The 27,083-nt window shown below is 35.4% G+C and overlaps 2 protein-coding genes across 2 annotated transcripts in view; both read right to left on the bottom strand.

The window, feature by feature from the left end:
* The window catches only part of LOC132737131 (sushi, von Willebrand factor type A, EGF and pentraxin domain-containing protein 1-like), a 62,631-nt gene extending 53,109 nt beyond the window's left edge, over positions 1–9,522 (bottom strand). Inside the window, exons 1-9 of the mRNA XM_060724385.1 lie at positions 9,441–9,522; positions 8,031–8,201; positions 5,173–5,220; positions 4,008–4,574; positions 3,190–3,363; positions 2,581–2,622; positions 1,580–2,143; positions 718–912; positions 173–232 (exon numbers count right to left, since the gene is read on the bottom strand). Coding sequence (XP_060580368.1) covers positions 173–232; positions 718–912; positions 1,580–2,143; positions 2,581–2,622; positions 3,190–3,363; positions 4,008–4,574; positions 5,173–5,220; positions 8,031–8,201; positions 9,441–9,522 — 1,903 coding nt within the window. The remainder of the gene's footprint in view (positions 1–172; positions 233–717; positions 913–1,579; positions 2,144–2,580; positions 2,623–3,189; positions 3,364–4,007; positions 4,575–5,172; positions 5,221–8,030; positions 8,202–9,440) is intronic.
* A 33-nt stretch (positions 9,523–9,555) lies between these two features.
* The window catches only part of LOC132737129 (sushi, von Willebrand factor type A, EGF and pentraxin domain-containing protein 1-like), a 74,006-nt gene continuing 56,478 nt past the window's right edge, over positions 9,556–27,083 (bottom strand). Inside the window, exons 39-50 of the mRNA XM_060724384.1 lie at positions 23,843–24,019; positions 19,928–20,101; positions 19,099–19,278; positions 18,431–18,601; positions 17,793–17,978; positions 17,199–17,375; positions 16,430–16,609; positions 13,252–13,293; positions 12,293–12,859; positions 11,531–11,710; positions 11,062–11,106; positions 9,556–10,010 (exon numbers count right to left, since the gene is read on the bottom strand). Of these exons, the coding sequence (XP_060580367.1) occupies positions 9,556–10,010; positions 11,062–11,106; positions 11,531–11,710; positions 12,293–12,859; positions 13,252–13,293; positions 16,430–16,609; positions 17,199–17,375; positions 17,793–17,978; positions 18,431–18,601; positions 19,099–19,278; positions 19,928–20,101; positions 23,843–24,019 (2,534 nt within the window). The remainder of the gene's footprint in view (positions 10,011–11,061; positions 11,107–11,530; positions 11,711–12,292; positions 12,860–13,251; positions 13,294–16,429; positions 16,610–17,198; positions 17,376–17,792; positions 17,979–18,430; positions 18,602–19,098; positions 19,279–19,927; positions 20,102–23,842; positions 24,020–27,083) is intronic.

Raw genomic sequence — 27,083 nt, 5'->3', positions numbered from 1 at the left:
AAAGTCAACATGTCACTTTTCAAACACATTTTCGTGAAGAAATCTAAATCTAGTAATCAAACAGATAAATTGTAAATTTGTAAATTTTGCAGTGGTTTTTTTTTTTTAAATGGAAAGTAACAATTCTTTCCTTTAACTACTGTACAGAAGATTTGACAGTAGATTTACTTACCTTTATCCGTCACTAGCTGACCAGGTGTAGTTGGTTTGACAGATGTGAAAGCTGTGACTCCTGAAACCAACCATGTGACTACTTTAAAGTTTGAAAACTTTTGAGTGACAAAATTATGACTTTATTTACTGTAGCTAGAAGAAATCCATACAAGCCACTGGCTCTCAAGTTCATAAATTTCAAAGTTAAGTGTAAAAGAGTACCAAGATAATCTTATGCAGATAAAAGCTCCACTTTCCCCCCTTTCAAACAGTGTAGCTTAAACTAGCTTTAAAAAGATAATGAAAATATATTGTAGATGTTTGAAAACACTTGTGTCAAGCAATACCACCAAACATATAATCTCCTTTGTTTTGGTCATTTAAATGAATTTTAATATCTGATATGAAGTCCATATTGCAACCTAACTAATATGGCAGGAAAATCAGTATTATAATTTGCTGTAATAACAAAACAAGTTAACCTGAAAAGAATAAAATATGTAAAAACATAATTTTCACAGTTAATTTTTATGAACATATATTAATCATCAATACAAAGAGTACCTTGTGATCTGCATGTTGGTACAGTGCCTGCCCAATTTCCGCCATCTTGACACACTAGCTGGGGGGAACCAACAAGCTGGAACCCTGCATCACATGTGAACGTAGCAACATCGAGATAAAATGTAGACACTTCACCATTTTCTGCTTGCTTATAATTCACTGAACCATTGCCAGGACCAAAAACCTCTCCACAATCTACTTAACACAATTTATACAACCCATTGCAGGCATTTTATGACAAACGCAATATGACTACATCAAGTAATTAATACAACACATTATAGTAAGAAGACAAACAGGCAGTAACACATATTTGCTAGCCACACTGTTTCTGGGCAGGGTGTCAAGCAGTTAACCAGTAATAGTTCTTTCTCTTTTGCAACGAACTGATAACTTCTGTCCATGCTGGAGCAAAGGTACGGTGTGAATGACCATAGAAAGGATTATAAGATCATTATAGAAGTCTGATTAAAAGTCCAATGTTCTTCCTATTGAGCCAACTTTGTCAAAAACAGTGACATTGTAACAAAACTGTAATTACCAGTCCTGGTATTTTATAATAAAGATAGTTTTAAAACCACATGCCCCCAGATTCATCCTAATTTTCTTAAAGTTGAAAATGTATTAAAAAGTAAAATATTGTCAAGTAAGATACAATACATTGAAAATTACCAAAAATAGGTCAGAATATTTGCTTATAGTCACCTGGTAGAATATGGTGATTAATACTGCAAAATCAGTCATTAAACATGTAAATTATTTCTTGAATTGTAAATATTTTACTGTACTAAAAATCTTTTTGGCTCATCTGGAGACTAGCTTAAAACTATAACATAAACAAGAACACAATAGGATAACTTACTACATTTTGAATGTCTGAACAGTTTTTGTGCAATAAAAGCTTCCCTGTCTAATGCTGGTAATTCTATAAAATGTCCGTCTGCTCCAAACACCAATGATGACAACACAGGATTATACCCATCTGCTATAATATGAAGCATGATTCCAGAATCTCTGATCTGATTGGCTGCTGAGAAAACATCATAATACAAGACATCTGTTCCCGTCAGGATGAAAACATGATCCGGTACATCTGCCCTATTTCTACCTACCTTGGCCGAGAACATTTCCAGAACCTGGTTTAGACCAAGCTCAAATCTGGTTTTACTTCTATAAGGTGTATAAGGAATGTTATTCACTTCTGCTAACAAATCAGCTGTTATGTTGATTTCTCCCAAATCAATAACATTGTCAGTGTAAACTAGGGCATCAAACATGAAAAATCCAAATTGAGTTGACCCAGAGTCTATATCAGAGAGCATTATAAAAGTCTTCACTAGAGAAATCAGGTCTATGAATTCTGTTTCCGTTGTCAGGGACGATGTTGCTATGCCGACAACAACATCAGCATTTGAAAACCCGCAAGCTGAAGTTAAGATAGAAGACAAGTGTTACATAATTTCAATCTATTTGACTAATACAACTGCAAAATTATGTTATTGACTACTTAGAGATGGTAAACACAAGTAAAGATATATTCATGTCTAACATTTGTCAACCATCATTTATACTGTCCAGATAATACAGATGTAAAGGTTTTAAAGTATTCAAAACACCAAGCAATACCTTTTGATATGTTACACAAGTCTGTGCCTTCAGCAGCTTGTCTTTTTCAATGTACTTTTTCCTTATTACATCTAACAATATACCCAATGTATAACATCAAACATTGGGGTTTACTTTCATAATAATATGATCCAATAAGTTTACCTTCCTCCAAAAAAGAACAACAAAAAACCATTAACAACTGCAATTAAAAAGCCTAAATATATAGATTATATAGATAAATAAAGACATGTGTACCTGTTTTAGGGTTGATATGTGATCCTGGTGGACTGACAACACCTGTAAAAGAACAAAAAGCATGAATCAAACTATTTGCTTTTAATTAAATGACCTAAACTGTAGACATTTTTAACAAGGGCATGCACAACTATTACCAAAACCATACAGTAAAACTCAAAAAATTGAGATAATTTTTATTGTAATTATGAAAGAAATGGCATATAAAACCTTTACAACATATTTTTGCAAGTTTACTGAATGGTGTAATCAGTTAAATCCATGCAAGGGTAATGGGTATTGATTTGTCACTGAAAAACATGTGAACAAAGATAAGTGTCAAGCTTCTGCAATTGTGGAAAGAGAACTTGCATATAAAACAAGAACCAAGAGTTTTCTAAGCTTTGCAAAGTTGAATAATTCCGTAAAGATTTATGCTAGGATAAAAAGTATTTAAGCATTTTTTACTTACTGAAATGTGTTGAATTGCAAGTAGATTCATTCATTGGTAATAAGATACAAGTCCAACAACACAGGGCGACAAGGGTAGTTTTTTTTCTATACTAAAATTGCTTATTCTGCCATTATTCAGCTATTGATATTCCCTTAAAAATATTTATGTAAATGTACCTGTTCTAGTACAAGTGGGTGGGGTACCACTCCAAACATGATCATACTGACATACAAGCTGCTTGGAACCAATAAGTTCATAGCCATCAATACAGCTGAATGAGGCAACATCAAGGAAATAGGAACCAGTAACTACTACAGAGCCAAAATCAGGATTCTCTATCCCTCCACAACCTACAAAATAACAATATACACATATTTATTTGAAATTAATTTTCATTTACATATGCATACTTTTTTAGTATCTAAGACCAAAAGAAATGCTTGAAGCCTTTGTGCATCTCTTCTTTTTGGTTGGGTTTTATATCACACCAACACAGCATTGGTCAAATAGCTACATTTTGTACTTTCTTGCTTTTACTGGTAGAGGAAGTCCTCAGTACATTATTTATGGCACAAATGGGCATCTGAGTGGAACTACCAACGTCCTGTAAGCTAGCTGGATTGCTTTCTCAAATGTAGAATCTGACGATGCTTGTAAAATTTGAACCTACAGCAGTGGAAGGCAAGTGGCTTAAAGTCAATGACCATAACCACTTGTCTACAGACGCATTTCATATGTTCGACATCATTCAATGTTTAAAGCAAGATCAGTGTTAAATGATACTTGTATTTGTCTTTTATAAGCTCACATAAATTTAGTTTATCGGCTGGGATTTTCTTTGTCAAGATTAGATCAAACTAGCATCAATGTGTCACCATAACAAATATTAACCTTTCATTCAGCAACAAAATGCATTATTTTACTATCTATTTTGATAAAAATAAATCTTCATATTAATCATCTGAAATCTGAAACTATATCATAGTATACTTACTGCAAATTTCATCTCTGTAAATGCCATTTTCCACAATCCATTCTAGAAATCCATACGAGTTAGCATTCGAAACAGAAGTTTCACCACTACCCATATTCTCTAATTGTGTAACATTTTGATAACCAACAGTCATAAACTGTAGCGATATTCTGCTGACCTTCAGCTGACTAGCTATACTTGAGCTATTACTAATGTCCACATTATTGTCTAACATGATTACAGCCATGTTTGATATTCCAGTTCGAGCCCCATTAATTGCCGTGAACATGGTCAAAAGATACTGTAACCCAACGGCAAGATATGCCGGACCCGATGATGGTTCGAATGGTATACTATCTATGGCAAGGATTAAGTCTGCTCGGGTCCTATATTGTTTCAGATGAATCACAGATTCTGTAACAACTTCCTTGTTGAATAGGAAGAAACCAAATCTTGTTATTCCAAAGTCTATATTGGATCTGTGTATTGCATTAAACACAAAGTTTTTCAATGACGAGAATTCAGACTCTGTCATTATATCACTAACACCAATGCCAAATACAACATCTAAGCTGTCCAATCCACAAGCTGAAATAGTGAACTTGATTCGTAAATAAAAGTAAAGTCAATTATTTTATTTATAATAACAATTGAAAGACATCCCACAAGTATAAAGGCATCAGAGGCCACAACATAGCACCATCTGCCTATTTTCTTATAACAGCTGAGGCTGTATAATTGATAAGCCCTGTTTTAAATTTGGAAAAGAACAGTTATTTATTAGTTTTAGGGACTGAAGTTTTTTGTTGTTGTTTGGGTTTGGTTTAAAGTCACATCAACACTGTGAACGTCATATGGCAACTATCCTGCTTTTGTGAAGAGCCAATCTGTGCATTATTTCAGGCACAAGCGGGCACCAGAGTACAACCACCAACTACCTTGAACAGTAAACAGGAAAAATATCCTTCTTTGTGGCATGGATGAACTTTACTGAAATTTACATTACTGAAATTTTCCAGACACTAAAATTTTGCCCTTAACAAAGTAGACATGTTTTTGTATCACCAATTTCATCTGTTTCTGGCATGTCCTGATAATAGGAGAAGCAGGGATTAGTATACAGTACATGATTGTATTGTAAACATTTTTGTAAAGAAATGTCTTATAAATCTTTAAAGTAACTAACTTGTGTCAATGTCTGGTGTTGGATTTGGTGTAGTCGAAACTGTTACTTCTGAAAATATAAAGCACTAAATTATATATGAGTCTATAAATGACAAGTTCATGCTGTTTAACGATATCTGCTACACCACAACATTAACATTTCAAAAACAAATCTCACAAAGCACATAAAACAAGAGCCATGTCAACATGGCCATCCCCCGCCGAATGTGTTTGCTCATTGGAAGAATGTATATGTAGTACAGCAGAATAATTCCATTTTAAGAGGTCTTTTGGTAATGAAAACTGATGGCTATAGTGATTACAGATTTGAAACCTATGTGAATACTGATGGCTGAAAATAACTAGAAATGTGTCCATACGACACGGATGCCCCCACACGCCATTGCTCTATCAATCTTATAACTCTAGGTCAAATATTTTTTGGACTACATGTGCAACAAGTTGAAAACTAAAAATCAACAAAGGGCCATAATTCTGTTAAATTTGGTCACAGCAAAAATTCCTTCCTTTACTACTATCTACACATTAAGGTTGTTCATCCCTAAAAGTTTAAGCAAAATCTGCCATCCGGTTAAAGAGGAGTTGCGTTCACAAAATTTCTACATAGTATATAGTGAAAAAATCAACAAAGGGCCATAATTCTGTTAAATTTGGTCGCAGCAAAAATTCCTCCCTTTACTACCATCTACACATTAAGGTTGTTCATCCCTGGAAGTTTAAGCAAAATCTGCCATCCGGTTAAAGAGGAGTTGCGTTCACAAAATTTCTACATAGTATAAAGTGAAAAAATCAACAAAGGGCCATAATTCTCTTAAATTTGGTCGCAGCAAAAATTCCTTCCTTTACTTACATCTACACATTAAGGTTGTTCATCCCTAAAAGTTTAAGCAAAATCTGCCATCTGGTTAAAGAGGAGTTGCGTTCACAAAATTTCTACATAGTATATAGTGAAAAAATCAACAAAGGGCCATAATTCTCTTAAATTTGGTCGCAGCAAAAATTCTTCCCTTTACTACCATCTACACATTAAGGTTGTTCATCCCTGGAAGCTTAAGCAAAATCTGCCATCAGGTTAAAGAAGAGTTGCGTTCACAAAATTTCTACATAGTATATAGTGAAAAAATCAACAAAGGGCCATAATTCTGTAAAATTTGGTCGCAGCGAAAATTCCTTCCTTTACTACCATCTACACATTAAGGTTGTTCATCCCTGGTAGTTTAAGCAAAATCTGCCATCCGGTTTAAGAGGAGTTGAGTTCACAAGATTTCGGGACGTACAGACGGACGTACGGACGGACACTCGGACGGACAAGTGCAACGCTATATGCTCCCACTCTGTGGGGGCATAACAAAGGGCAATAACTGAAAAATAATGCAGGGTAGGTTATCATTCTTGTGTGCTGCATCCCTCCTCAGTAAAATCTATCCACTTATGAAGTTTCAAGTTGATACCTCAAATACTTTTTGAGAAAAAAATTGAATTGAAAAATTAAGTATGAAAAATAACAAAGGGCAATAACTCAAAAATTATAAAAGGTAGAGTTATCATTCTTGTGCACTGCACACCTCCTGAGTTAGATCTATGCACCTATGAAGTTTCATGTTGATATCTCAAAGGCCTTTGGAGTTATGCTCTGGACAAAAATTAATTTAGAAAAATAAAAAAGGCCAATAACTAAACGATTATGCAGGGTAGAGTTATCATTCTTGTGCACTGCACTCTTCCTCAATGAGATCCATCCACCTATGAAGTTTCAAGTTGATACCTCAAATACTTTTTGATATAAGCTCCGGACAAAATAGTATGAAAAAGAACAAAAGGCAATAACTCAAAAATTGTACAGGGAAGAGTTATCATTCTTGTGCACAGCATTCCTCCTCAATAAAATCTATCCTCCTATGACATTTCATGTTGATATGTCAAACACTTTTTGAGTTATGCTCCACTCAGGTGAAAAATTAAGTATGAAAAATAACAAAGGGCAATAACTCAAAAATTATGAAAGGTAGAGTTATCATTCTTGTGCACTGCACACCTCCTGAGTGAGATCTATGCACCTATGAAGTTTCATGTTGATATCTCATAGGCTTTTGGAGTTATGCTCTGGACAAAAATCAATTTTGAAAAATAACAAAGGGCAATAACTCAAAAATTATGCAGGGTAGGGTTATCATTCTTATGCACTGCACTCCTCCTCAATGAGGTCTATCCACCTATGAAGTTTCAAGTTGATTACTCAAATACTTTTAGAGATATGCTCCGGACAAAAATGTCGGACGGAAGGACGGACGGATGGACGGACGGAGACTATTTCTATATCCCCCGCCGCCTTTTCGGCGGTGGATAACAAATTATTGCTGTCCAGCATACTGAAATATAACTCTGTATTAATGTTTCCTTAACTGCTGTTCACTGACCCAAATATTACTTCTTAAATATATATCAATACACCTTTCCTCGTGCATTAACATCTGCATAAGCATGAATACTATTTAAAACCTGAGCCTGCAGGACAAGGGATTTAATAATCTAAGGACTTCTGCTGATGTTAATGCACAAAATTTAATAAAGGTGCATGAGCAATATTCTTACATTAGAATAAACATCCAAATCGATTATGCTGCATTTTGTTATTTGTATTTAGTATAAAGAAATCACTGCTTGTTGATGCTTTTTCTGTCATTGCATTCAGCTGTTTTTAATGGCACCCTGAGTCACATATACCAAAACAAGCAACAATGGTGCGTGGTCATTATAATCTGTCTGTTTTGTCCTCCATTAAATGTATACCTACATAGGCAGTTTTTTTATGCAAGAATAATGTTCTAATAAAGAAAAATAAAATCAGTATCTACTCACTGGGTGAGCATGTAGGATAGGAACCATTCCACATGCCTCCATTCTCACACATCAGCTGCCGGGAACCAACCAGGTCATAACCTACTTCACATGAGAATGTGGCAACATCGAGAAAATATGTTCCTGTTACTGTGACAGATCCTTGCAATGGTATGCTTGGTAACCCACAATCTGTAAAATTTCAACAAAGTCAAAAACTTCACAACAATTAAAATATAAAGAACCACGAACAAAGGCATCTACAAAAACTTATCTGTATAAATTCAAAACATGGCCTTTTGTTGAAAGGCAGTCATGAAGGAAAAGTAATTTTGCACCTTAACCCTTTCCCTCATGAGCATATTGTGAAAAATGGCCGTTTTCATTGAAAAGCCTCCTGTTACAAGTTCAAACTGATATGAAACTATGAAAAATGCTTCAATGCTAATCAAACTTGGCACAAATGTTGACTGGACCATTGCCTTTGTAACGACATGCTCAGTTTTAAATTTCCTGTTACCATGGCAACGAGGGGACATCTCAAAATTGCAAAAAATCACTATTTTGCCTTGATTTTTTCCATCAAAATTTATTTCAAAGTGCTGCCACTTCTCAAGGGATTGAGATAGAGTCTAAGGCTTTTCAGTGTTGGTTACATGTTACCTTATGATCGATCTGGGGTCATTTTAAGCCTCTCACAAGTCCAAAATTTTCTTGGCAATGAGAGGGACTACTGCCCCCCTTTAAATCCCCTAAACACATCCCCCTTCTGGCAACCCCCTGATGTATCTTTTGGATGGGGGCCGGCGCCGAAAAAGTGCTCACTTTTTTTTAGCAACATTTCTCAAACAAAAGCATGTGTTTGGGCCCCATATAGGACATTTTTTCACCATTTGAGGCCTAAAGGGGGGGGGGGGTCGAAAGTGCGTTGTTTCGCGTATATATGAGGTAAAGGGTTAAAGGCCTATTATGTCCCACAACTACTTCTATTTTCATTTCTCAAAAGCTTTTTATTTTTTAGTGTCTAATTTTGCTTCCAAAAGTTTATACATTGGCCAATTACATGTACCATCAGTTGCTTCTGTTGCATTTTGGCAATAAGTCAACGGATGGTGATTTAATGTTTTTCACAGAATTTAAAATTCTATATTGTTTCCCTTTCTAAAAAATGAAAAATTTATTTGTTTCTGAGGCACAATGTGCCTTAAACTTATCAAAAGGGAAATTTTAATGTTAGCTATTAGCAGAAGCATTTATATTTTGTTTTCATATGGATGTGTCTTCAACATAGGTTTTATAGAATTTGTACAGTTTGTACAATTTGTACAGTTCCATTGGTGTAAACATGAACAAAACAAAACTGTACAAATTGAAGGAATTTGTGAATATTCTGAATATGTAACTCACTGAAAAATTTTGTATGAAACTTACTACATGTCTCATCTTTAAAACTGGACTGGGATAGTACTTCTGCCCGTATCAGTAATTTGGAAATTTCCATAATGTTTTCCATCATTGGAAACAAAAGCTAGTAAATTTCAGTGTATCAGTGTTTTAAGTGAATCCAATAGCCATGAATGATTACTATTATCCCCATTTCTCTCAGTTGGTCTGCAAGAGTCTGTGAACCAGTGTACGAGACATCGTCGTCAAGGATGACGTAGGTAAGAAGAAGAGTTCCATTCCACCTATCAGCTGATAAAGTTTTGATTTGTTGCAGAGCAGGCGACAACACCAAAATATTTTCAGATTTTCTGTACTGCAATTTATTTACTTCATCAAGTAGATCAGCCCTAGTGTCAAAGTCATTCAAGCCAATCAATGTGTCCCTCCTCACTAAGCTATCAAACACAAACAAGCCAATTCTTGTGCTACCTCGGTCAATATCTGAGTGATCTATAATATTTTTTACTAAAGTCTTTGTTTGTTTGAATTCCTCTTCATCTACTGTTCTAGATACTCCAATAGCAATAATCATATCACCATTCATATAACCACAAACTGAAATATAACCCAACTTTTCTCATATAATGAAACATGTTACTCAAATAATCATAGATTTCAAACATATGATTTGTGCTATTGTCACAAAATATGCCAATTACACAAATGCTCAGTGTCATGATGGTGAACAATCACATTACAATCCCTCAATTTTAATGACTAAATAGTCCATCTATTTAGTTTCATTTACTTTTTATCTGACATCTTAACTTTGGCTATAGGAAACGGAATATTTTGTTTTATACCCCACCTCACAATGGTGAACATTTGTGCCAAGTAATATTTCTATCCCTCAATGAATGTAGAAGATTCACAATGGACAAGTGCTTTTGTCTGACCTTTAATCGTGATTCTGACCTTTGGCATTTGCATCGAGTAAATCTAAAATCCATCAATAAATGTAGATGTGCTTTGTAAAATTCTCAACATTTCACAATCTCTGGTGACCTTGACCTTGCAGGTACTGACCTGTTTTATGTTGATAATATTCAGTCTCATGATTGTGAACATTTTTTGATACAAGTACTATCAATTAATTCATGACTACTTTATATGGTTTTTATCTGACCTTTGACCTCTGTACGAGACCTTGACCTTCCCTACACAGACTTGAATATTGTGTGCCACTCAAACATTTTTGCCAAGTTGTAATAAAATTCAGGAAGTTTTGCACTGGACAAGTGTTTTACTCTGACCATAACTTTATTTGATAAAAATTATTTCTTAAAAATCTTTACAGAATACATGGCAATGTAAAATATATATGCATTAATCTATGTCATATATACAGAATAAAAGGTATTTCAATGCAACAAATGACCCAAGATTCCTATATGTGTCTTATTTCAGGCACCAAAAGGTATCTTGGTTGACCTCTAGCTAACTGAAAGACACAAAAAGCATGCATTTAATTAAACATTATCAAACACAATTTCCAAAATTATTGTCGGACAAACTTAATTACCCAGTGCTATGCTTACAAATACATGATGCTGCAAAATTATTTAACAAGATAATTTTGTGAAGATATTTAGGACTTTAAACTTACATCCTTGATCTGGTTCTGTTGTGTTGTGTGGTCTCTGTGTTGTCTCTGAAAATATAGAATTATTTTTTCTAAATTGCCAAATCATCAAACTAAACCATCCTCACAACCAAAACAATCATTAACTTATACAGCAAATCTCAGATGTATAAACATCTCAGAACCTAGAAAAGGACAAAGGATAAACAGCAAAAGCTATCAGTATGACATCATGCCGGACTATTTTCAGAGCTTAATAACGACAATATCCTGGATATTTTTTAAATTACATGATACAGTTTTATTATGTATATTTCTGAAAAATGATCATGTCAACTGAGGGAGAATGTGGGTTTTGAATGCAACCAATCATCATAATGTGCTCAAATATTTTGCCAAAATAAAAACCTAGCCTAGAAAAAATTCCGAGTTAATGTCAATATACTGAATTATAATGAGTTGAAAATACGCCAAATTAAAAATAACCAGTTACCAGAACCTCCCCATATACATGTAGGAGGGGAACCATTCCATGAACCTCCATATTGGCAAGTGAGTGTTTGGGAACCAGTCAAATTGTAACCCTGCTCACAGACGAATGTTGCTGTATCTAGATAAAATGATCCTGTCATGGACACATCCCCATCGACTGGTGCTGTCAATGTTCCACAATCTGTAAACAGAGAAGTCAACAATATCCACCATAGTAGCACATTAGTCATGCATTAAAGAAAATTAGTAGTTCCCGAATCCGGTCTTCATCTTCCGTCTTTTTCAAGTACCCACACGGGACTTTTGGTTGCTATGACATCACAATAAATAATAACATTATAATAATTTAAAATTTTACTACGGGAGGAACATCTCAAATACATTTTTTCTGCAATATTTTAGGTACATACAGAGATTAGAGTTGAACTATCAATCTTTCAAAAGCCAAATCAGTAGCTTATTCATCAGAGTTTAAAAAAATTCCTGGCTCAATCAAAATTCACAGCAGTGAAGTAGAAGTGACCAAAACAGTCAATTATGGGCCCTCAGAAAAGATAATCAAATTATTACTGATTGATAATGAAGCTTGAAAAAATAAACCAATAGTTAGAGGACTTGTTTACATTTCTTGTAATTGCTTTGTTTCATTTGTTTCCCTCTAAAAGAGTGTGTTTTATTTAATTCAAGCTGTTAATGCTAACAATACTCAACAAGCTGACAATACTAAATAATTAATTAATTAATTAAATACTTGCATACTTACCACATCTGCTGTTCTTCCACAAGACAAACTGTACATACAGCTTCATAATATCATATGTTTGTATGGGAAATATATGACCGTTTGGCTTGAATGCAATATCTGCTAGTTGGCTGGCATTCGAGAATCCTATTGCAAAAATATCTAGATGTATCCCTGCCTCCCTGATCTCATCTGCTACAGGAATACTGCCAGTCATGTCCACACTATCATCCATTATCAAAAACACATAGTTCAACTTTTCCGGTCTATCTCCCACACTTGTGTTAAACATGACAGGTATCTGTGCCAGTCCTACACTCAGTTGTGACGAGGACTCATCACTAGCATTGTATGGTATAGCATTTACCGCCTGTATAAGCTGATCACTGGTAGTGTGGGCGTCTAGATGTATAACATGATCTATATGACTACTGTATACAAAAACACCAATTTGCATGTCACCCGGGTCAATGTCAGATCTATATATAGCATTTATTACAAGATTCTTCATCTGTGTGAAATCGTCCTCTGTCGTCATGGCAGATACAGCTATACCAAACACTAGGTCCTCATTCCTATGTCCACACACTGAAAGTTAAAGTGATTTTCTTCAGAACAAACCTCACATGTTGAAGAAAAGCTATCTTTTAATTTATATCATTCATATTAAGCTATCTTTTAATTTATATCATTCATATTGTCCTGTAAAATATCTTTAAGTTTACGTTTTATCTTCCTCAGTCTTTATTTTCTGTTTACAGCAAGACAAGAAATTTTTATAGAAATTATATCTTTTAAAGTATATAAATCTGTTTTTTATCTGATATCTATTAGCAAAAAGTAAGTCTCATCCAATAAAGGTTCGGCAGCTGTGTACTTATCCTACAGAGTACAGTATTGTACAATGTATAAATACCTCCTAATATACGGGTGATTCAGATATGAAAATATTTTATTAATATTATCTTGTATTTATTTACCCATATCCATTTCATCTCCTACACTTGGATCAGGTGTTGTCTCTGTAAAAGATACTTGTCAACACTTTAATGTTGCATTGTTAACATATAATATCCATGATAATAAAGAAAGCATATCATATCAGTAATAAAGAGGAAATCAATTTTTCCGTACATGCACAAAATCACATAAAAACCATCAACATAATTGTTTAGTAACCAATCCTATGAATGCTTCTGTTTTCTTTCAGATTTAGACAACATACATGTACTAAAAGAAAGAAAAGAGAGAAGTTTCTATTGTACCATCCTGACAAATATTCTTGCTAATATTACTACAAATAATAACAAAGAACCTAAAGAAAGTAAATAAAATAAAATAAACTTTTTAACAAAGTTTTTCAACTAAGTCATGAACACAAGGTTTCAAGCCAACAATCAAAACTCCATATGTAGCCATCATAAGTTCCACAAACAAGAGCTGTCGGTAGGACAGCATGCTTGACTATTCTTAGTGCTTGATAGTAAAAAAAATGCCTGATACAGATACCTCCTCCTGTTTACAGGTTGGGGTCATGATGGTGAACAAGTGTGCAAAGTTTCAAAGCCATATGTCAATGGACTTTGAAAATATTTGAACTATTACAAAAACTTTAACGTAAATTCTAAGTCGAAAAAGGGGCATAATTCTGTCAAAATGCTTGATAGAGTTACCTCCTCCTGTTTACAGGTTGTGGTCATGATGTTGAACAAGTGTGCAAAGTTTCAAAGCCATATGTCAATGGACTTTGAAAATATTTGAACTATTACAAAAACTTTAACGTAAATTCTAAGTCGAAAAAGGGGCATAATTCTGTCAAAAATGCTTAATAGAGTTACCTCCTGCTGTTTACAGGTTGGGGTCATGATGTTGAACAAGTGTGCAAAGTTTCAAAGCCATATGTCTATGGACTTTGAAAATATTTGAACTATTACAAAAACTTTAACGTAAATTCTAAGTCGAAAAAGGGGCATAATTCTGTCAAAATGCTTGATAGAGTTACCTCCTCCTGTCTACAGGTTGGGGTCATGATGGTGAACAAGTGTGCAAAGTTTCAAAGCCATATGTCAATGGACTTTGAAAATATTTGAACTATTACAAAAACTTTAACGTAAATTCTAAGTCGAAAAAGGTGCATAATTCTGTCAAAATACTTGATAGAGTTACCTCCTCCTGTCTACAGGTTGGGGTCATGATGGTGAACAAGTGTGCAAAGTTTCAAAGCCATATGTCAATGGACTTTGAAAATATTTGAACTATTACAACTAGAACTGCCACTATCATGGCGTGAATACCCCCGCATACCACTTTGTCAGAATCAACAGTGGCCATTTAGAGCTCAAGGACAACCTCCCTGCCAAATCTGAGGTTACTAAGCCAGTGCATTGCTAAGTTATGTATTCTACATGCTTCAAATGTGAAAATGTCAAAATCAATACACTGCAGACAGGACATTCTTTAGCAATTAAGAAGAAAAGCTTTTTTTGTCAAGGTCCCTGTGACCTTGACTTTTGACCCAGTGACCTCAAAATCAATAGGGGTCACCTTATAGTCATGATCAACATCCATGCCAAATATGAAGACTGTGGGTCAAAGGAATCTTAAGTTAATGGGTGGACAAACTTTTTGAAGTGAAAGTCCCTATGACCTTGACCTTTGATCCAGTGACCTCAAAATCAAAAGGGGTCATCTACTAATCACGATCAACATCCATGCCAAATATGAAGACTGTGGGTCAAAGGAATCTAAAGTTATTGGGCAGACAAACTTTTTGAAGTCAAAGTCCCTGTGACCTTGACCTTTGACCTGGTGACCTCAAAATCAATAGGGGTCATCTACTTATCATGACTAACCTCCATGCCAAATATGAAGACTGTGGGTCAAAGGAATCTTAAGTTATAGGGTGGACAAGCTTTTTGAAGTCAAGGCCCCTGTGACCTTGACCTTTGACCTGGTGACCTCAAAGTCAATAGGGGTCATCTTCTAATCATGAATTGCCTCCATGCTAAATATGAAGACTGTGGGTCAAAGGAATCTTAAGTTATTGGGCGGACAAGCTTTTTGAAGTCAAGGCCCCTGTGACCTTGACCTTTGACCTGGTGACCTCAAAATCAATAGGGGTCATCTACAAATCATGACTTACCTCCATGCCAAATATGAAGACTGTGGGTCAAAGGAATCTTAAGTTATTGGGCGGACAAGCTTTTTGAAGTCAAGGCCCCTGTGACCTTGACCTTTGACCTGGTGACCTCAAAATCAATAGGGGTCATCTACAAATCATGACTTACCTCCATGCCAAATATGAAGACTGAGGGTCAAAGGAATCTTAAGTTATTGGGCGGACAAGCTTTTTGAAGTCAAGGCCCCTGTGACCTTGACCTTTGACCTGGTGACCTCAAAATCAATAGGGGTCATCTACTAATCATGACTTACCTCCATGCCAAATATGAAGACTGTGGGTCAAAGGAATCTTAAGTTATTGGGCGGACAAGCTTTTTGAAGTCAAGGCCCCTGTGACCTTGACCTTTGACCTAGTGACCTCAAAGTCAATAGGGGTCATCAACTTATCATGACTAACCTCCATGCCAAATATGACGACTGTAGGTCAAAGGAATCTTACGTTATTGGGCGGACAAGCTTTTTGAAGTCAAGGCCCCTGTGACCTTGACCTTTGACCTAGTGACCTCAAAATCAATAGGGGTCATCTACTAATCATGACTAACCTCCATGCCAAATATGAAGACTAAGGGTCAAAGGAATCTTAAGTTATTGGGCGGACAAGAAAAAACCGACGGACAAGCTGATTCCAGTATACCCCCCTTACAACTTTGTTGTGCGGGGGTATAAAAACTTTAACGTAAATTCTAAGTCGAAAAAGGGGCATAATTCTGTCAAAATGCTTGATAGAGTTACCTCCTCCTGTCTACAGGTTGGGGTCATGATGGTGAACAAGTGTGCAAAGTTTCAAAGCCATATGTCAATGGACTTTGAAAATATTTGAACTATTACAAAAACTTTAACATAAGTGGTTACGCCGACGCCGACGCCGACGCTCGGGTAACTGCAATAGCTCTACTTATTCTAATCGAATAGTCGAGCTAAAAATCGTGAAAAATGTCTTTCTATCAAAATAAAATTTTAATTTGGTTAATCACTCACCAATGCTCTTTGTGCACACTGGTTCAGCACCATCCCAGACAGCACTTGACCTACACGACCTTGTTTGGTTTCCAGCACTGATATAGTAGCCGTTGTTACAAGTGTATGTAGCAGTTTCCTGGTATGTTGTACCAGATAAAGTCACTACTCCATTAGTTGGGTTATCAAGAGTTCCACAGTCTACAATATATATGATGATTCTTTTTAAATTGATTTATATAGATAGTAATGAAGTAATACTGGGAAAATTCTTTATGGTGCCCATCTTTGCCTTAAAAACATTTCTGAGAGTAATGAAGATAACTTAAAACTTTCCCATAAAAGTGTCCCCTATTTTTATCAATTTGTTTCAATTATGAGTCCCTCATTGATGCGAAGTTTAAAAAAAAAGTCTTGCAAGTGGTGTCTACTCAATGCAATAATAAGGTAGCTTCTTAAATAATTTTTATGTAGTCTAAGTACTTACCTGATTTTGAGCAATATGTTGCAAACTTGGCATAGTTCATGAATTGGTTGGATTTTGAATCACACTGATGCTATCCTGGCTTTAATGGTACAGAAAGACCTAAGGTAGCCCTCAATGCATTACTTCACAACTCAGTAGAACCATTGACTTTAACATAAAGCTTTTATGGCATTATAAACATTGCCTTCAAATAAAGTGTCAAGTTAAATCATATCTGGATTAATACTTGAAAATATGTACACCTAAAACCCGCTCAATGCTGAGGTAAGTGGAAGAATAAGGAAAGCATAACTATGTAATCACCTTTAATGATACAGGCTGGTTCCTGACCTTCCCAGATATTAGATGGTTGACATGCCCTCACATTTTTGCCTTCAAGTCTATATCCTTTGTTACAAGTATAAGCAGCCATGTCTTTAAGTCCAGTACCTTGACTCAAATCTACCTTACCATTAGCAGGACTTTGTAATATACCACAATCTGTAATACAAGAGTACAAGTAACTTTAAGAAAAAGAACATTTGTTTTTAGCCACTTTATCCTTGACCAAAATATCAAGAAATCCCTCCAACTTTTATCCTTAACCTGTTCAATTTTGTTATGAATTTGCCAAGATTTGATTTTGGAACTGTTCATTCTAAGTTGAAGGAATTTCAATATTAAAATGCTAAAATTGAGCTAAAATTGAACAGTATAGAGCATGGTTAGACTTCATGGATGATGTGCAGGCTGGCCTGGCTCTATACTGGTGGCAAAGGCTTAACACGTTCAGTTCCAGCAGGTTAACCATTTTTATTGAAAAGAAATAGAAACAGATCATCATATTGCAATACTATATCCTGCTATGTTGAGACACAGACCTATGCTTAGTAAAACACAAAACAAAACAACACATACCAACTAAGAAGCAGGTTGGAAGCTGACCACTCCATTTTCCACCTTCCTCACACACCCTCTGTACAGTGTTTGTTTCTGTTCCATTGATCAGATAGCCCTCATTACATATGTATGTAGCTTTATCATTATACTGTGTTCCTATAGCAACCACACCACCATTCTCCAAGCTACCAGCTGAACCACAATCTTAAATAAGATGAAGATACAATGTAAAATCACAATCTTCAATAAATTTTAATAATAATAGCATAACATTTCTAATAAACAATGAAGCACATTTTCTAAATTTTATCAATGTTAAGAATTAAGTTAATGAATTATAAAATAAAACACATATTTTTCAGCATGTCCGTCAGTATGCATCAGTATTTTTTAAACTTTTGCAAAGATCTAAAACAAAGAGGGATAACATCCCCTATGGAAGCCAAAGGATAAATATTTGTGACCAGTAACCCATATCTTTACAAGTACATTTTATGAATTTTAAAGCAACTTCTAGAAATATTTTGATATTTGACATGAAGCATTGAAATTGATGGTGCCCTAAGCATGAAGGCAAACACTCTGCCACTTAGGTGGTGCTGCAGTTTGAATTCTATAAACTAGATAATAAAACAATAAAATAAGTGTATACTGACTATATATTGTGCAGACAGGTTGAGATCCAGTCCAGAATTCTCTACAAGTTCTTGTTTGGTCACCAGAGCTTATAAAGTAACCAGTCTTACATTTGTATGAAGCAGTTTCATTGTAAGTGGTACCAGTCAATGTTACATTACCATGTGTGATATCAAATAAATAGCCACAGTCTAAAAACAAACAGAAAAACAAATTTCTCATCAACTTCACTATCAAATAAAGTTTGATCAAAAAGTTAAAAATTTCCAGTTTAATGTTGTATTTTTCTTTATTCAATTTAATAATAATGATTCATTCATTTAATTTTTTTATCACAAATTTGTACAACAATTTTCCTTTAACTATATGCCATCTGTTAAATTAACAAACCTTCACATATATTTTATCCTGAAGGTTTATGAATATAATCTTAATACACATTCTTTACATCACACCTCAAGCAAAACAACATGTTCAGTTTTGGTCCAAAAATGTTGTATGAATATTACCTTGAGGTGCAAAACTATGTGTACATCCAAAAAGGCCCAGAAAAGCTCTTATCACCCTTTATGATACAGCAAAATGATAATGAAACCACTAATTTAAAAAAAATTATCTACTAACAGTTCCCAGAATAGTCATAATAACAGGTGAATGGGAAAATAGCACAGAAAAATAGTCAACTTACCATGAATAGCACAAACTAAAGGTTCGCCAGACCATGTCCCATCTGCTTCACATTTTTGTGAATCGTCTCCACTTTTAGTGTAATAACCAGTGTCACATGTATACGTAGCAACTTGCATGTATGTTGTACCATTAGTTGTTAACACCTGTCCATTTTCTGGATTTCTCAACTGACCGCAATCTGCATAATCATACAAAATAAACATTAACAAATATTTCTCCTTACAAAAGTAGAAAACAAATTTATTTACTTTGCCTAAATTGCATCCGTTACTTTATACATCCAACTTCTATCGAATATGATTCAGCCTAAAATATACCCCAACAACTAAATGCTGTGAATTGTGGCCAGGTGGTTAATGCATTAGACTTGTAATCTAAGGATTGCTAGGTTGTTTCCTAGAGCAAGAAACTTGACAGTGATCATTTCTTAGAACTGACTGGTTCCAGGAACAAATTTGAAAGTGTCTATAAGCTTATACCTTCCTTCATAATGAAACAGTTATTTTTGGAATAAATTAATTAAATACGAGCCAACTGGACATTCAAATGATAAACTAACTTTTGGTGTTTGCCAGCTTTTACTTAAGTCAAACAACATGCTACTGGTGAAAAAGAAATACAGATGCTATATAGCACACTATTTTGGAAATTAATAATTATTCATCTTTGTGGATTTTGCATTCTTTCAAAGCAAGATATCTATGTATGATGCTTTAAATTTAATACCAATTTTATCATCAGTGCCTTGCCAAGACCTTTAACACAATAAATCAAAATCTTTAAGACAATGAGCTCAAAAAAGTAAGCTGAAGACACACTTATATCACCTCTGATTGTGCATGTCGGCTCCTGTCCACCCCATGTGCCATCACCACAAGTTCTATTTCCATCACCAGCTGTTATATTATAACCTTTATCACAATTATAAACAGCTGTATCACCGTATTTCTGTCCTTTTGATGTCACAGTGCCATTCCCAGGATTGGATAATGAACCACAATCTGAAAACAAATATTATCATATGACATAACTTGTTTTCCATGTCATATATTCCATATAACACTTCTGTACCTTTTTCTGTTCAATATTAATAGATGAAAGTGCCATTTTTTGTTAAACATTACAGCTTTAATATATCAATATCATGTGACAAAAGAATTAGGCAGTTATCAGATCATCAAGACTTACATTGAACTTGTATAAGAAATATCATAAAGTTCGGCACACACTCAATTCATGATTCTTTCCTAAATAAGACACCTCATGGAAGATCTTATGTCTCTATTTTACCTGCTTTTGTGCAAGATATTTTCTTTCATTTTATTTGCCAAATTTTTTTTTGCTATTACAATTGCATAAATCACTTGGCTGGCTTTGAATTTGGAATAGACATTTGCAAAGCTACGGGCTTTATATGTTCAGTACAAAATCATTTGGTCTGACTACATAAATGTACATATTATTGAATGGACCTGCTTTTAATGAAGCTAAGTCTAAAAGTGTGAACTGTTTGCACAAGTCCATATAAACTAGAACTCCGCGAGTCGGATGTGTCGCCTTGTGAGCAATGTAGTTTAGGGGAAATGGCCAGGACAAAAATGAAATATGAAAAATAACAAAGGGCAATAACTAAAACAAGATTGCATTTGAGAAAAATGCTATGCCACCGCATGGTTCAAATTTCATAGCTGTACACCAAAGGACAAGAAAGTAGGTCACATCATCAAAATCTAGGTCACCTGATATCAAAGTTCAATTTTACAAATAAAACTGTGCACATGGTCAAAATGTCATTGCTGTACATCAAAGGACAAGAAAGTAGGTCACTGTCCCCTTGGGCAAGGCATAATTTTGACCCAAGGGTTCAATTCAAAACAATTTTGATACAGGTCCACCAAACAACATTTCAAGTCAAATATCTAAGCTATAGCTTTCTCCATTCAGAAAAACATTTGTTTTATTTTCTGTTTTTACTATGTGTACATAATGAGAATCACTGCCCCCGGGCAGGGCCAATTTTGACACCAGGGGAAAATTTTGAACAACTTTGGTAGAGGACCTATAAATGATATTATATATCAAACATCAAAAGCTCTATGCCTTGTACCTTCAGACAAAAATACTTTTTATTTTTTCACTATATGTACATAATGAAAATCAATGACCCCGGGGCGGAACCAATTTTGACCCCAGGGCTTATAATTTGAACAATCTTGCAAGAGGTTCACTACACAATGTTTCATGCAAAATATCTTAACTCTAGCCTTTGTAAATTTAGAGAAGATGATTTTTTAAGTTTTTACTATATATATATAAGGAAAACCTATGGCCACCGGGGCGGGGCTAATTTTGACACAAGAGGCAAAATTTGAATAACTTTTTTAGAGTACCTTTAGATGATATTATTTTAACAAATATTAAAGCTCTAAGCCTTGTACCTTCAGACAATAAGATTTATTTATTTTTTACTATATGTATATATTGAAATCAATGACCCCAAGGGCGGGGGCAATTTTGACCCTAGGACTATAATTTGAACAATCTTGCTAGAGGTTTACTACACAATGTTTCATGCAAAATATCTAACCTCTAGCATTTGTCAATTGCTAGAAGAATTTTTTTTGAAGATTTTACTATAAGTTTTTACTATATACATATAAGGAAAACCAATGACCCCCGGGGCGGGGCCAATTTTGACCCCAGGGCTATAATTTGAACAATCTTGGTAGAGGTCTACCAGACAATGCCTTATGCAAAATATCTAAGCTCTAGGCCTTTTGGGTCTTTACAAGAAGATTTTTTAAATTTATTCTTATAATTCCTTTTGGTTGCCATGGCAACCAGATTTCTGCATGGAATTAAATTCTATGAACAACTTTGGAAGCCCTTCACCCAAGGAACAATCCTGCCAAGTTTGGTTGAAATTGGACTCGTGGTTTTTCACAAGAAGATTTTTTAAGTTCACTATATAATCTATATAACACACACACAAACACACGCACACACACACAGGTGAATCGCTATATGCCACCGCATCGCAGATGCTGCGGTGGCATAAAAATAATAAGTGCAGAGCAGCAGTTTCTGTGACCTGCACTTCTTATCAATAAGATCTATCATTCTATGATGTTTCAAGTCCATAGCCTTCATACTTGAGGAGAAATGACCAGGACAAAAATAAAGTAAGAAAATCAACAAAGGGCAATAACTCAAAAAATAAGAAATGCAGAGTATCAGTTCTTATGCACTGCACTTTTTCTTAATGAGATCTATCATCCTATGAAGTTTCAAGTCCATGGCTTTTATACATTAGGAGAAATGGCCCGGACAAAAATAAAGCATGAAAATTAACAAAGGGCAATAACTCAAAAATTAGGAAGTGCAGAGTACCGGTTCTTACGCACTGCACTTCTTCTTAATGAGATCTATCATCCTATGAAGTTTCAAGTCCATAGCTTTTTTAGTTGATGAGAAATGGCCCGGACAAAATTAGTATGAAAATTAAGAAAGGGCAATAACTCAAAAAATAAGAACTGCAGAGTACCGGTTCTTGTGCACTGCACTTCGGGTTATTGAAAGAAGCATGCATACCAAGTTTGAAGTCAATCAGACTTATAGTGACTGAGTTATGCTCCGGACAAGCTTTAGGGGACGCCGACGCCGACAACGACACAGACGCCGACACAGTCGCCACCGACAAAAGTAACCCCCATATAATTCACCTTTTCAAGGCGACACAAAAACTGTGTATAAAACTGTATTATTCTCAAATTTAAGTACCAAAAGATAATAAAATTTGTTTTCCTTTACAAATAGAAACTAGAACTGCCACTATGTTGGCGTGAATACCCCCGCATACCACTTTGTCAGAATCAACAGTGGCCATTTAGAGCTCAAGGACAACCTCCCTGCCAAATCTGAGGTTACTAAGCCAGTGCATTGCTAAGTTATGTATTCTACAAGCTTCAAATGTGAAAATGTCAAAATCAATACATTGCGGACAGGACATTCTTAAGCAATTGAGAAGAAAAGCTTTTTTTTGTCAAGGTCCCTGTGACCTTTGACCCAGTGACCTCAAAGTCAATAGGGGTCACCTTATAGTCATGATCAACATCCATGCCAAATATGAAGACTGTGGGTCAAAGGAATCTTAAGTAAATGGGTGGACAAACTTTTTAAAGTCAAGGCCCCTGTGACCTTGACCTTTGACCTGGTGACCTCAAAGTCAATAGGGGTCATCTACTAATCATGACTAACCTCCATGCCAAATATGACGACTGTAGGTCAAAGGAATCTTAAGTTATTGGGCGGACAAGCTTTTTGAAGTCAAGGCCCCTGTGACCTTGACCTTTGACCTGGTGACCTCAAAATCAATAGAGGTCATCTACTAATCATGACTAACCTCCATGCCAAATATGAAAACTGTAGGTCAAAGGAATCTTAAGTTATTGGGCGGACAAGCTTTTTGAAGTCAAGGCCCCTGTGACCTTGACCTTTGACCTAGTGACCTCAAAATCAATAGGGGTCATCTACTAATCATGACTAACCTCCATGCCAAATATGAAGACTAAGGGTCAAAGATATCTTAAGTTATTGGGCGGACAAGAAAAAACCGACGGACGGCCGGACGGCCGGACAGACAAGCTGATTCCAGTATACCCCCCTTACAACTTTGTTGTGCGGGGGTATAAAAACATAGAAATACAAAAGCATACACATCAAAATGCATAATTATGGCTAACCATATAATGTACATGTTGGCAGTGTGCCATTCCAGGAGCCACCATGGTCACATGTTCTTACTTCATTCCCTGAACTTAGGTTGAATCCTGTGTTGCATGTATATGTCACAGTTGCAGAAAATGTTGTCACATTAACAGAGAGCGTACCATTGGCTACATCTGGTGGCGATTTACAATCTGAAACACAATTATTACATAAAACATGTATTGTTTAATTGTACATAATATATGAAACAAGAGGGCCATGATGGCCCTGGATCGCTCACCTGACACAACCGCATCCAAGCAATGTCTTAAACAAGCATCATGACCAAGTTTGATGCGACTGAGTCAAACATGTGACCTCTAGTGTGTTATAAAGATTTTTCCATATTTGGGCAATGTGACCTAATTTTTCACTGGACACGACCCATATTCAAACTTGACCTAGAAATCATCAAAACAACCTTCCTGACCAATTTCCAGGAAATTTGGATCAAAACTGCAGCCACTAGAGGGTTAAAAAGATTTTTCTATTTTTAGCTCCTGTGACCTAGTTTTTGACCGAACATGACCAATCTTAGCACTTGACCCAGAAAACATCAAAAGAACATTCTTGACAAATTTCCAGAATATTTGAATAAAAACTGCAGCCACTAGAGTGTAAACAAGCTTTTTCTATTTTTAACTCCTGTGACCTAGTTTTTGACCTGAGATGACCCATCTTCGAACTTGACCTAGAAATCATCAAAACAACCTTCCTGACAAATTTCCAGAATATTTGAATCAATACTGCAGCCACTAGAGTGTTAACAAGCTTTTTCTATGTTTAGCTCCTGTGACCTAGTTTTTGACCGGAGATGACCCATCTTCGAACTTGACCTAGACATCATCAAAACAACCTTCCTGACAAATTTCAAGAATATTTGCATGAAAACTGCAGCCCCTAATGTGTTAACAAGCTTTTCTATTTTTAGCTCCTGTGACCTAGTTTTTGACCGGAGATGACCCATCTTCCAACTTGACTTAGATATCATCAAAACAACCTTCTTGACAAATTTCCAGAAAATTTAGATGAACACTGCAGCCATTAGAGTGTTAACAAACTTTTTTAATTTTTAGCTCCTGTGACTTAGTTTTTGACCTGAGATGACCCATCTTTAAACTTGACCTAGAAATCATCAAAACAACCTTTCTGACAAATTTCCAGAATGTTTGGATGAAAACTGCAACCATTAGAGTGTTAACAAGCTTTTTCTATTTTTAGCTCCTGTGACCTAGTTTTTGACCAGACATGACCCATCTTCGAACTTGGCCTACAAATCATTAAAACAACCTTCCTGACAAATTTCCAGAATATTTTAATCAAAACTGCAGCCACTAGAGTGTTAACAAGCTTTTTCTATTTTAAGCTCCTGTGACCTAGTTTTTGACCGACAATAACCCATCTTCGAACTTGACCTGAAAATCATCAAAGCAACCTTCCTGACAAATTTCCAAAATATTTGGATGAAAACTGCAGCCACTAGAGTGTTAACAAGCTTTTCTATTTTTAGCACCTGTGACCTAGTTTTTGACCGGACATGACCCATCTTCCAACTTGACCTAGATATCATCAAAACAATCTTCCTCACAAATTTCCAGAATATTTGGATGAAAACTGCAGCCACTAGAGTGTTAACAAGCTTTTTCTATTTTTAGCTCCTGTGACCTAGTTTTTGACCGGACATTACCTATCTTCCAACTTGACCTAGATATCATCAAAACAACCTTCCTGACAAATTTCCAGAATATTTGGATGAAAACTGCAGCCACTAGAGTGTTAACAAACTTTTTCTATTTTTAGCTCCTGTGACCTAGTTTTTGACCGGAGATGACCCATCTTCGAACTTGACCTAGATATTATCTAAGCAACCTTCCTGACAAATTTCCAGAATATTTGGATGAAAACTGCAGCCACTAGAGTGTTAACAAGCTTTTTCTATTTTTAGCTCCTGTGACCTAGTTTTTGACCGGAGATGACCCATCTTCGAACTTGACCTAGATATCATCAAAACAACCTTCCTGACAAATTTCCAAAATATTTGGATGAAAACTGCAGCCACTAGAGTGTTAACAAGCTTTTTCTATTTTTAGCTCCTATGACCTAGTTTTTGACCAGACATGATCCATCTTCAAACTTGACCTAGATATCATCTAAACAACCTTCTTGACAAATTTCCAGAGTATTTGGATGAAAACTGCAGCCACTAGAGTGTTAACAAGCTTTTTCTATTTTTAGCTCCTGTGACCTAGTTTTTGACCGGAGATGACCCATCTTCAAACTTGACCTAGATATCATCAAAACAACCTTCCTGACAAATTTCCAAAATATTTGGATGAAAACTGCAGCCACTAGAGTGTTAACAAGCTTTTTCTATTTTTAGCTCCTGTGACCTAGTTTTTGACCGGAAATGACCCATCTTCGAACTTGACCTAGATATCATTAAAACAACCTTCCTGACAAATTTCCAGAATATTTGGATGAAAACTGCAGCCTCTAGAGTGTTAACAAGCTTTTTCTATTTTTAGCTCCTGTGACCTAGTTTTTGACCCGAGATAACCCATCTTTGAACTCGATCTGTATTTCATTGAGACAAACATTCTGACAAAGTTTGATGATGATCCAATCAAAACTGTGACTGCTAGATTGTTAACAACCCAATTATAAGAGTGTTAACAAGCTTTTTCTATTTTTAGCTCTTGTGACCTAGTTTTTGACCGGAAATGACCCATCTTCGAACTTGACCTAGATATCATTAAAACAACCTTCCTGACAAATTTCCAGAATATTTGGATGAAAACTGCAGCCTCTAGAGTGTTAACAAGCTTTTTCTATTTTTAGCTCCTGTGACCTAGTTTTTGACCCGAGATAACCCATCTTTGAACTCGATCTGTATTTCATTGAGACAAACATTCTGACAAAGTTTGATGATGATCCAATCAAAACTGTGACTGCTAGATTGTTAACAACCCAATTATTAGAGTGTTAACAAGCTTTTTCTATTTTTAGCTCGTGACCTAGTTTTTGACCAGAGATGACCCATCTTCGAACTTGACCTAGATATCATCAAAACAACCTTCCTGAAAAATTTCCCGAATATTTGGATGAAAACTGCAGCCTCTAGAGTGTTAACAAGCTTTTTCTATTTTTAGCTCCTGTGACCTAGTTTTTGACCCAAGATAACCCATCTTCAAACTCAATCTGTATTTCATTGAGACA

This window comes from Ruditapes philippinarum, unplaced genomic scaffold, assembly GCF_026571515.1.
Source record: "Ruditapes philippinarum isolate M1 unplaced genomic scaffold, ASM2657151v2 ctg1146_1_1_1_1, whole genome shotgun sequence".
NCBI lineage: Eukaryota > Metazoa > Mollusca > Bivalvia > Venerida > Veneridae > Ruditapes > Ruditapes philippinarum.
The sequence above is the reverse complement of the archived record's forward strand: the minus strand, read 5'-3'. Positions and strand labels throughout refer to the sequence as shown.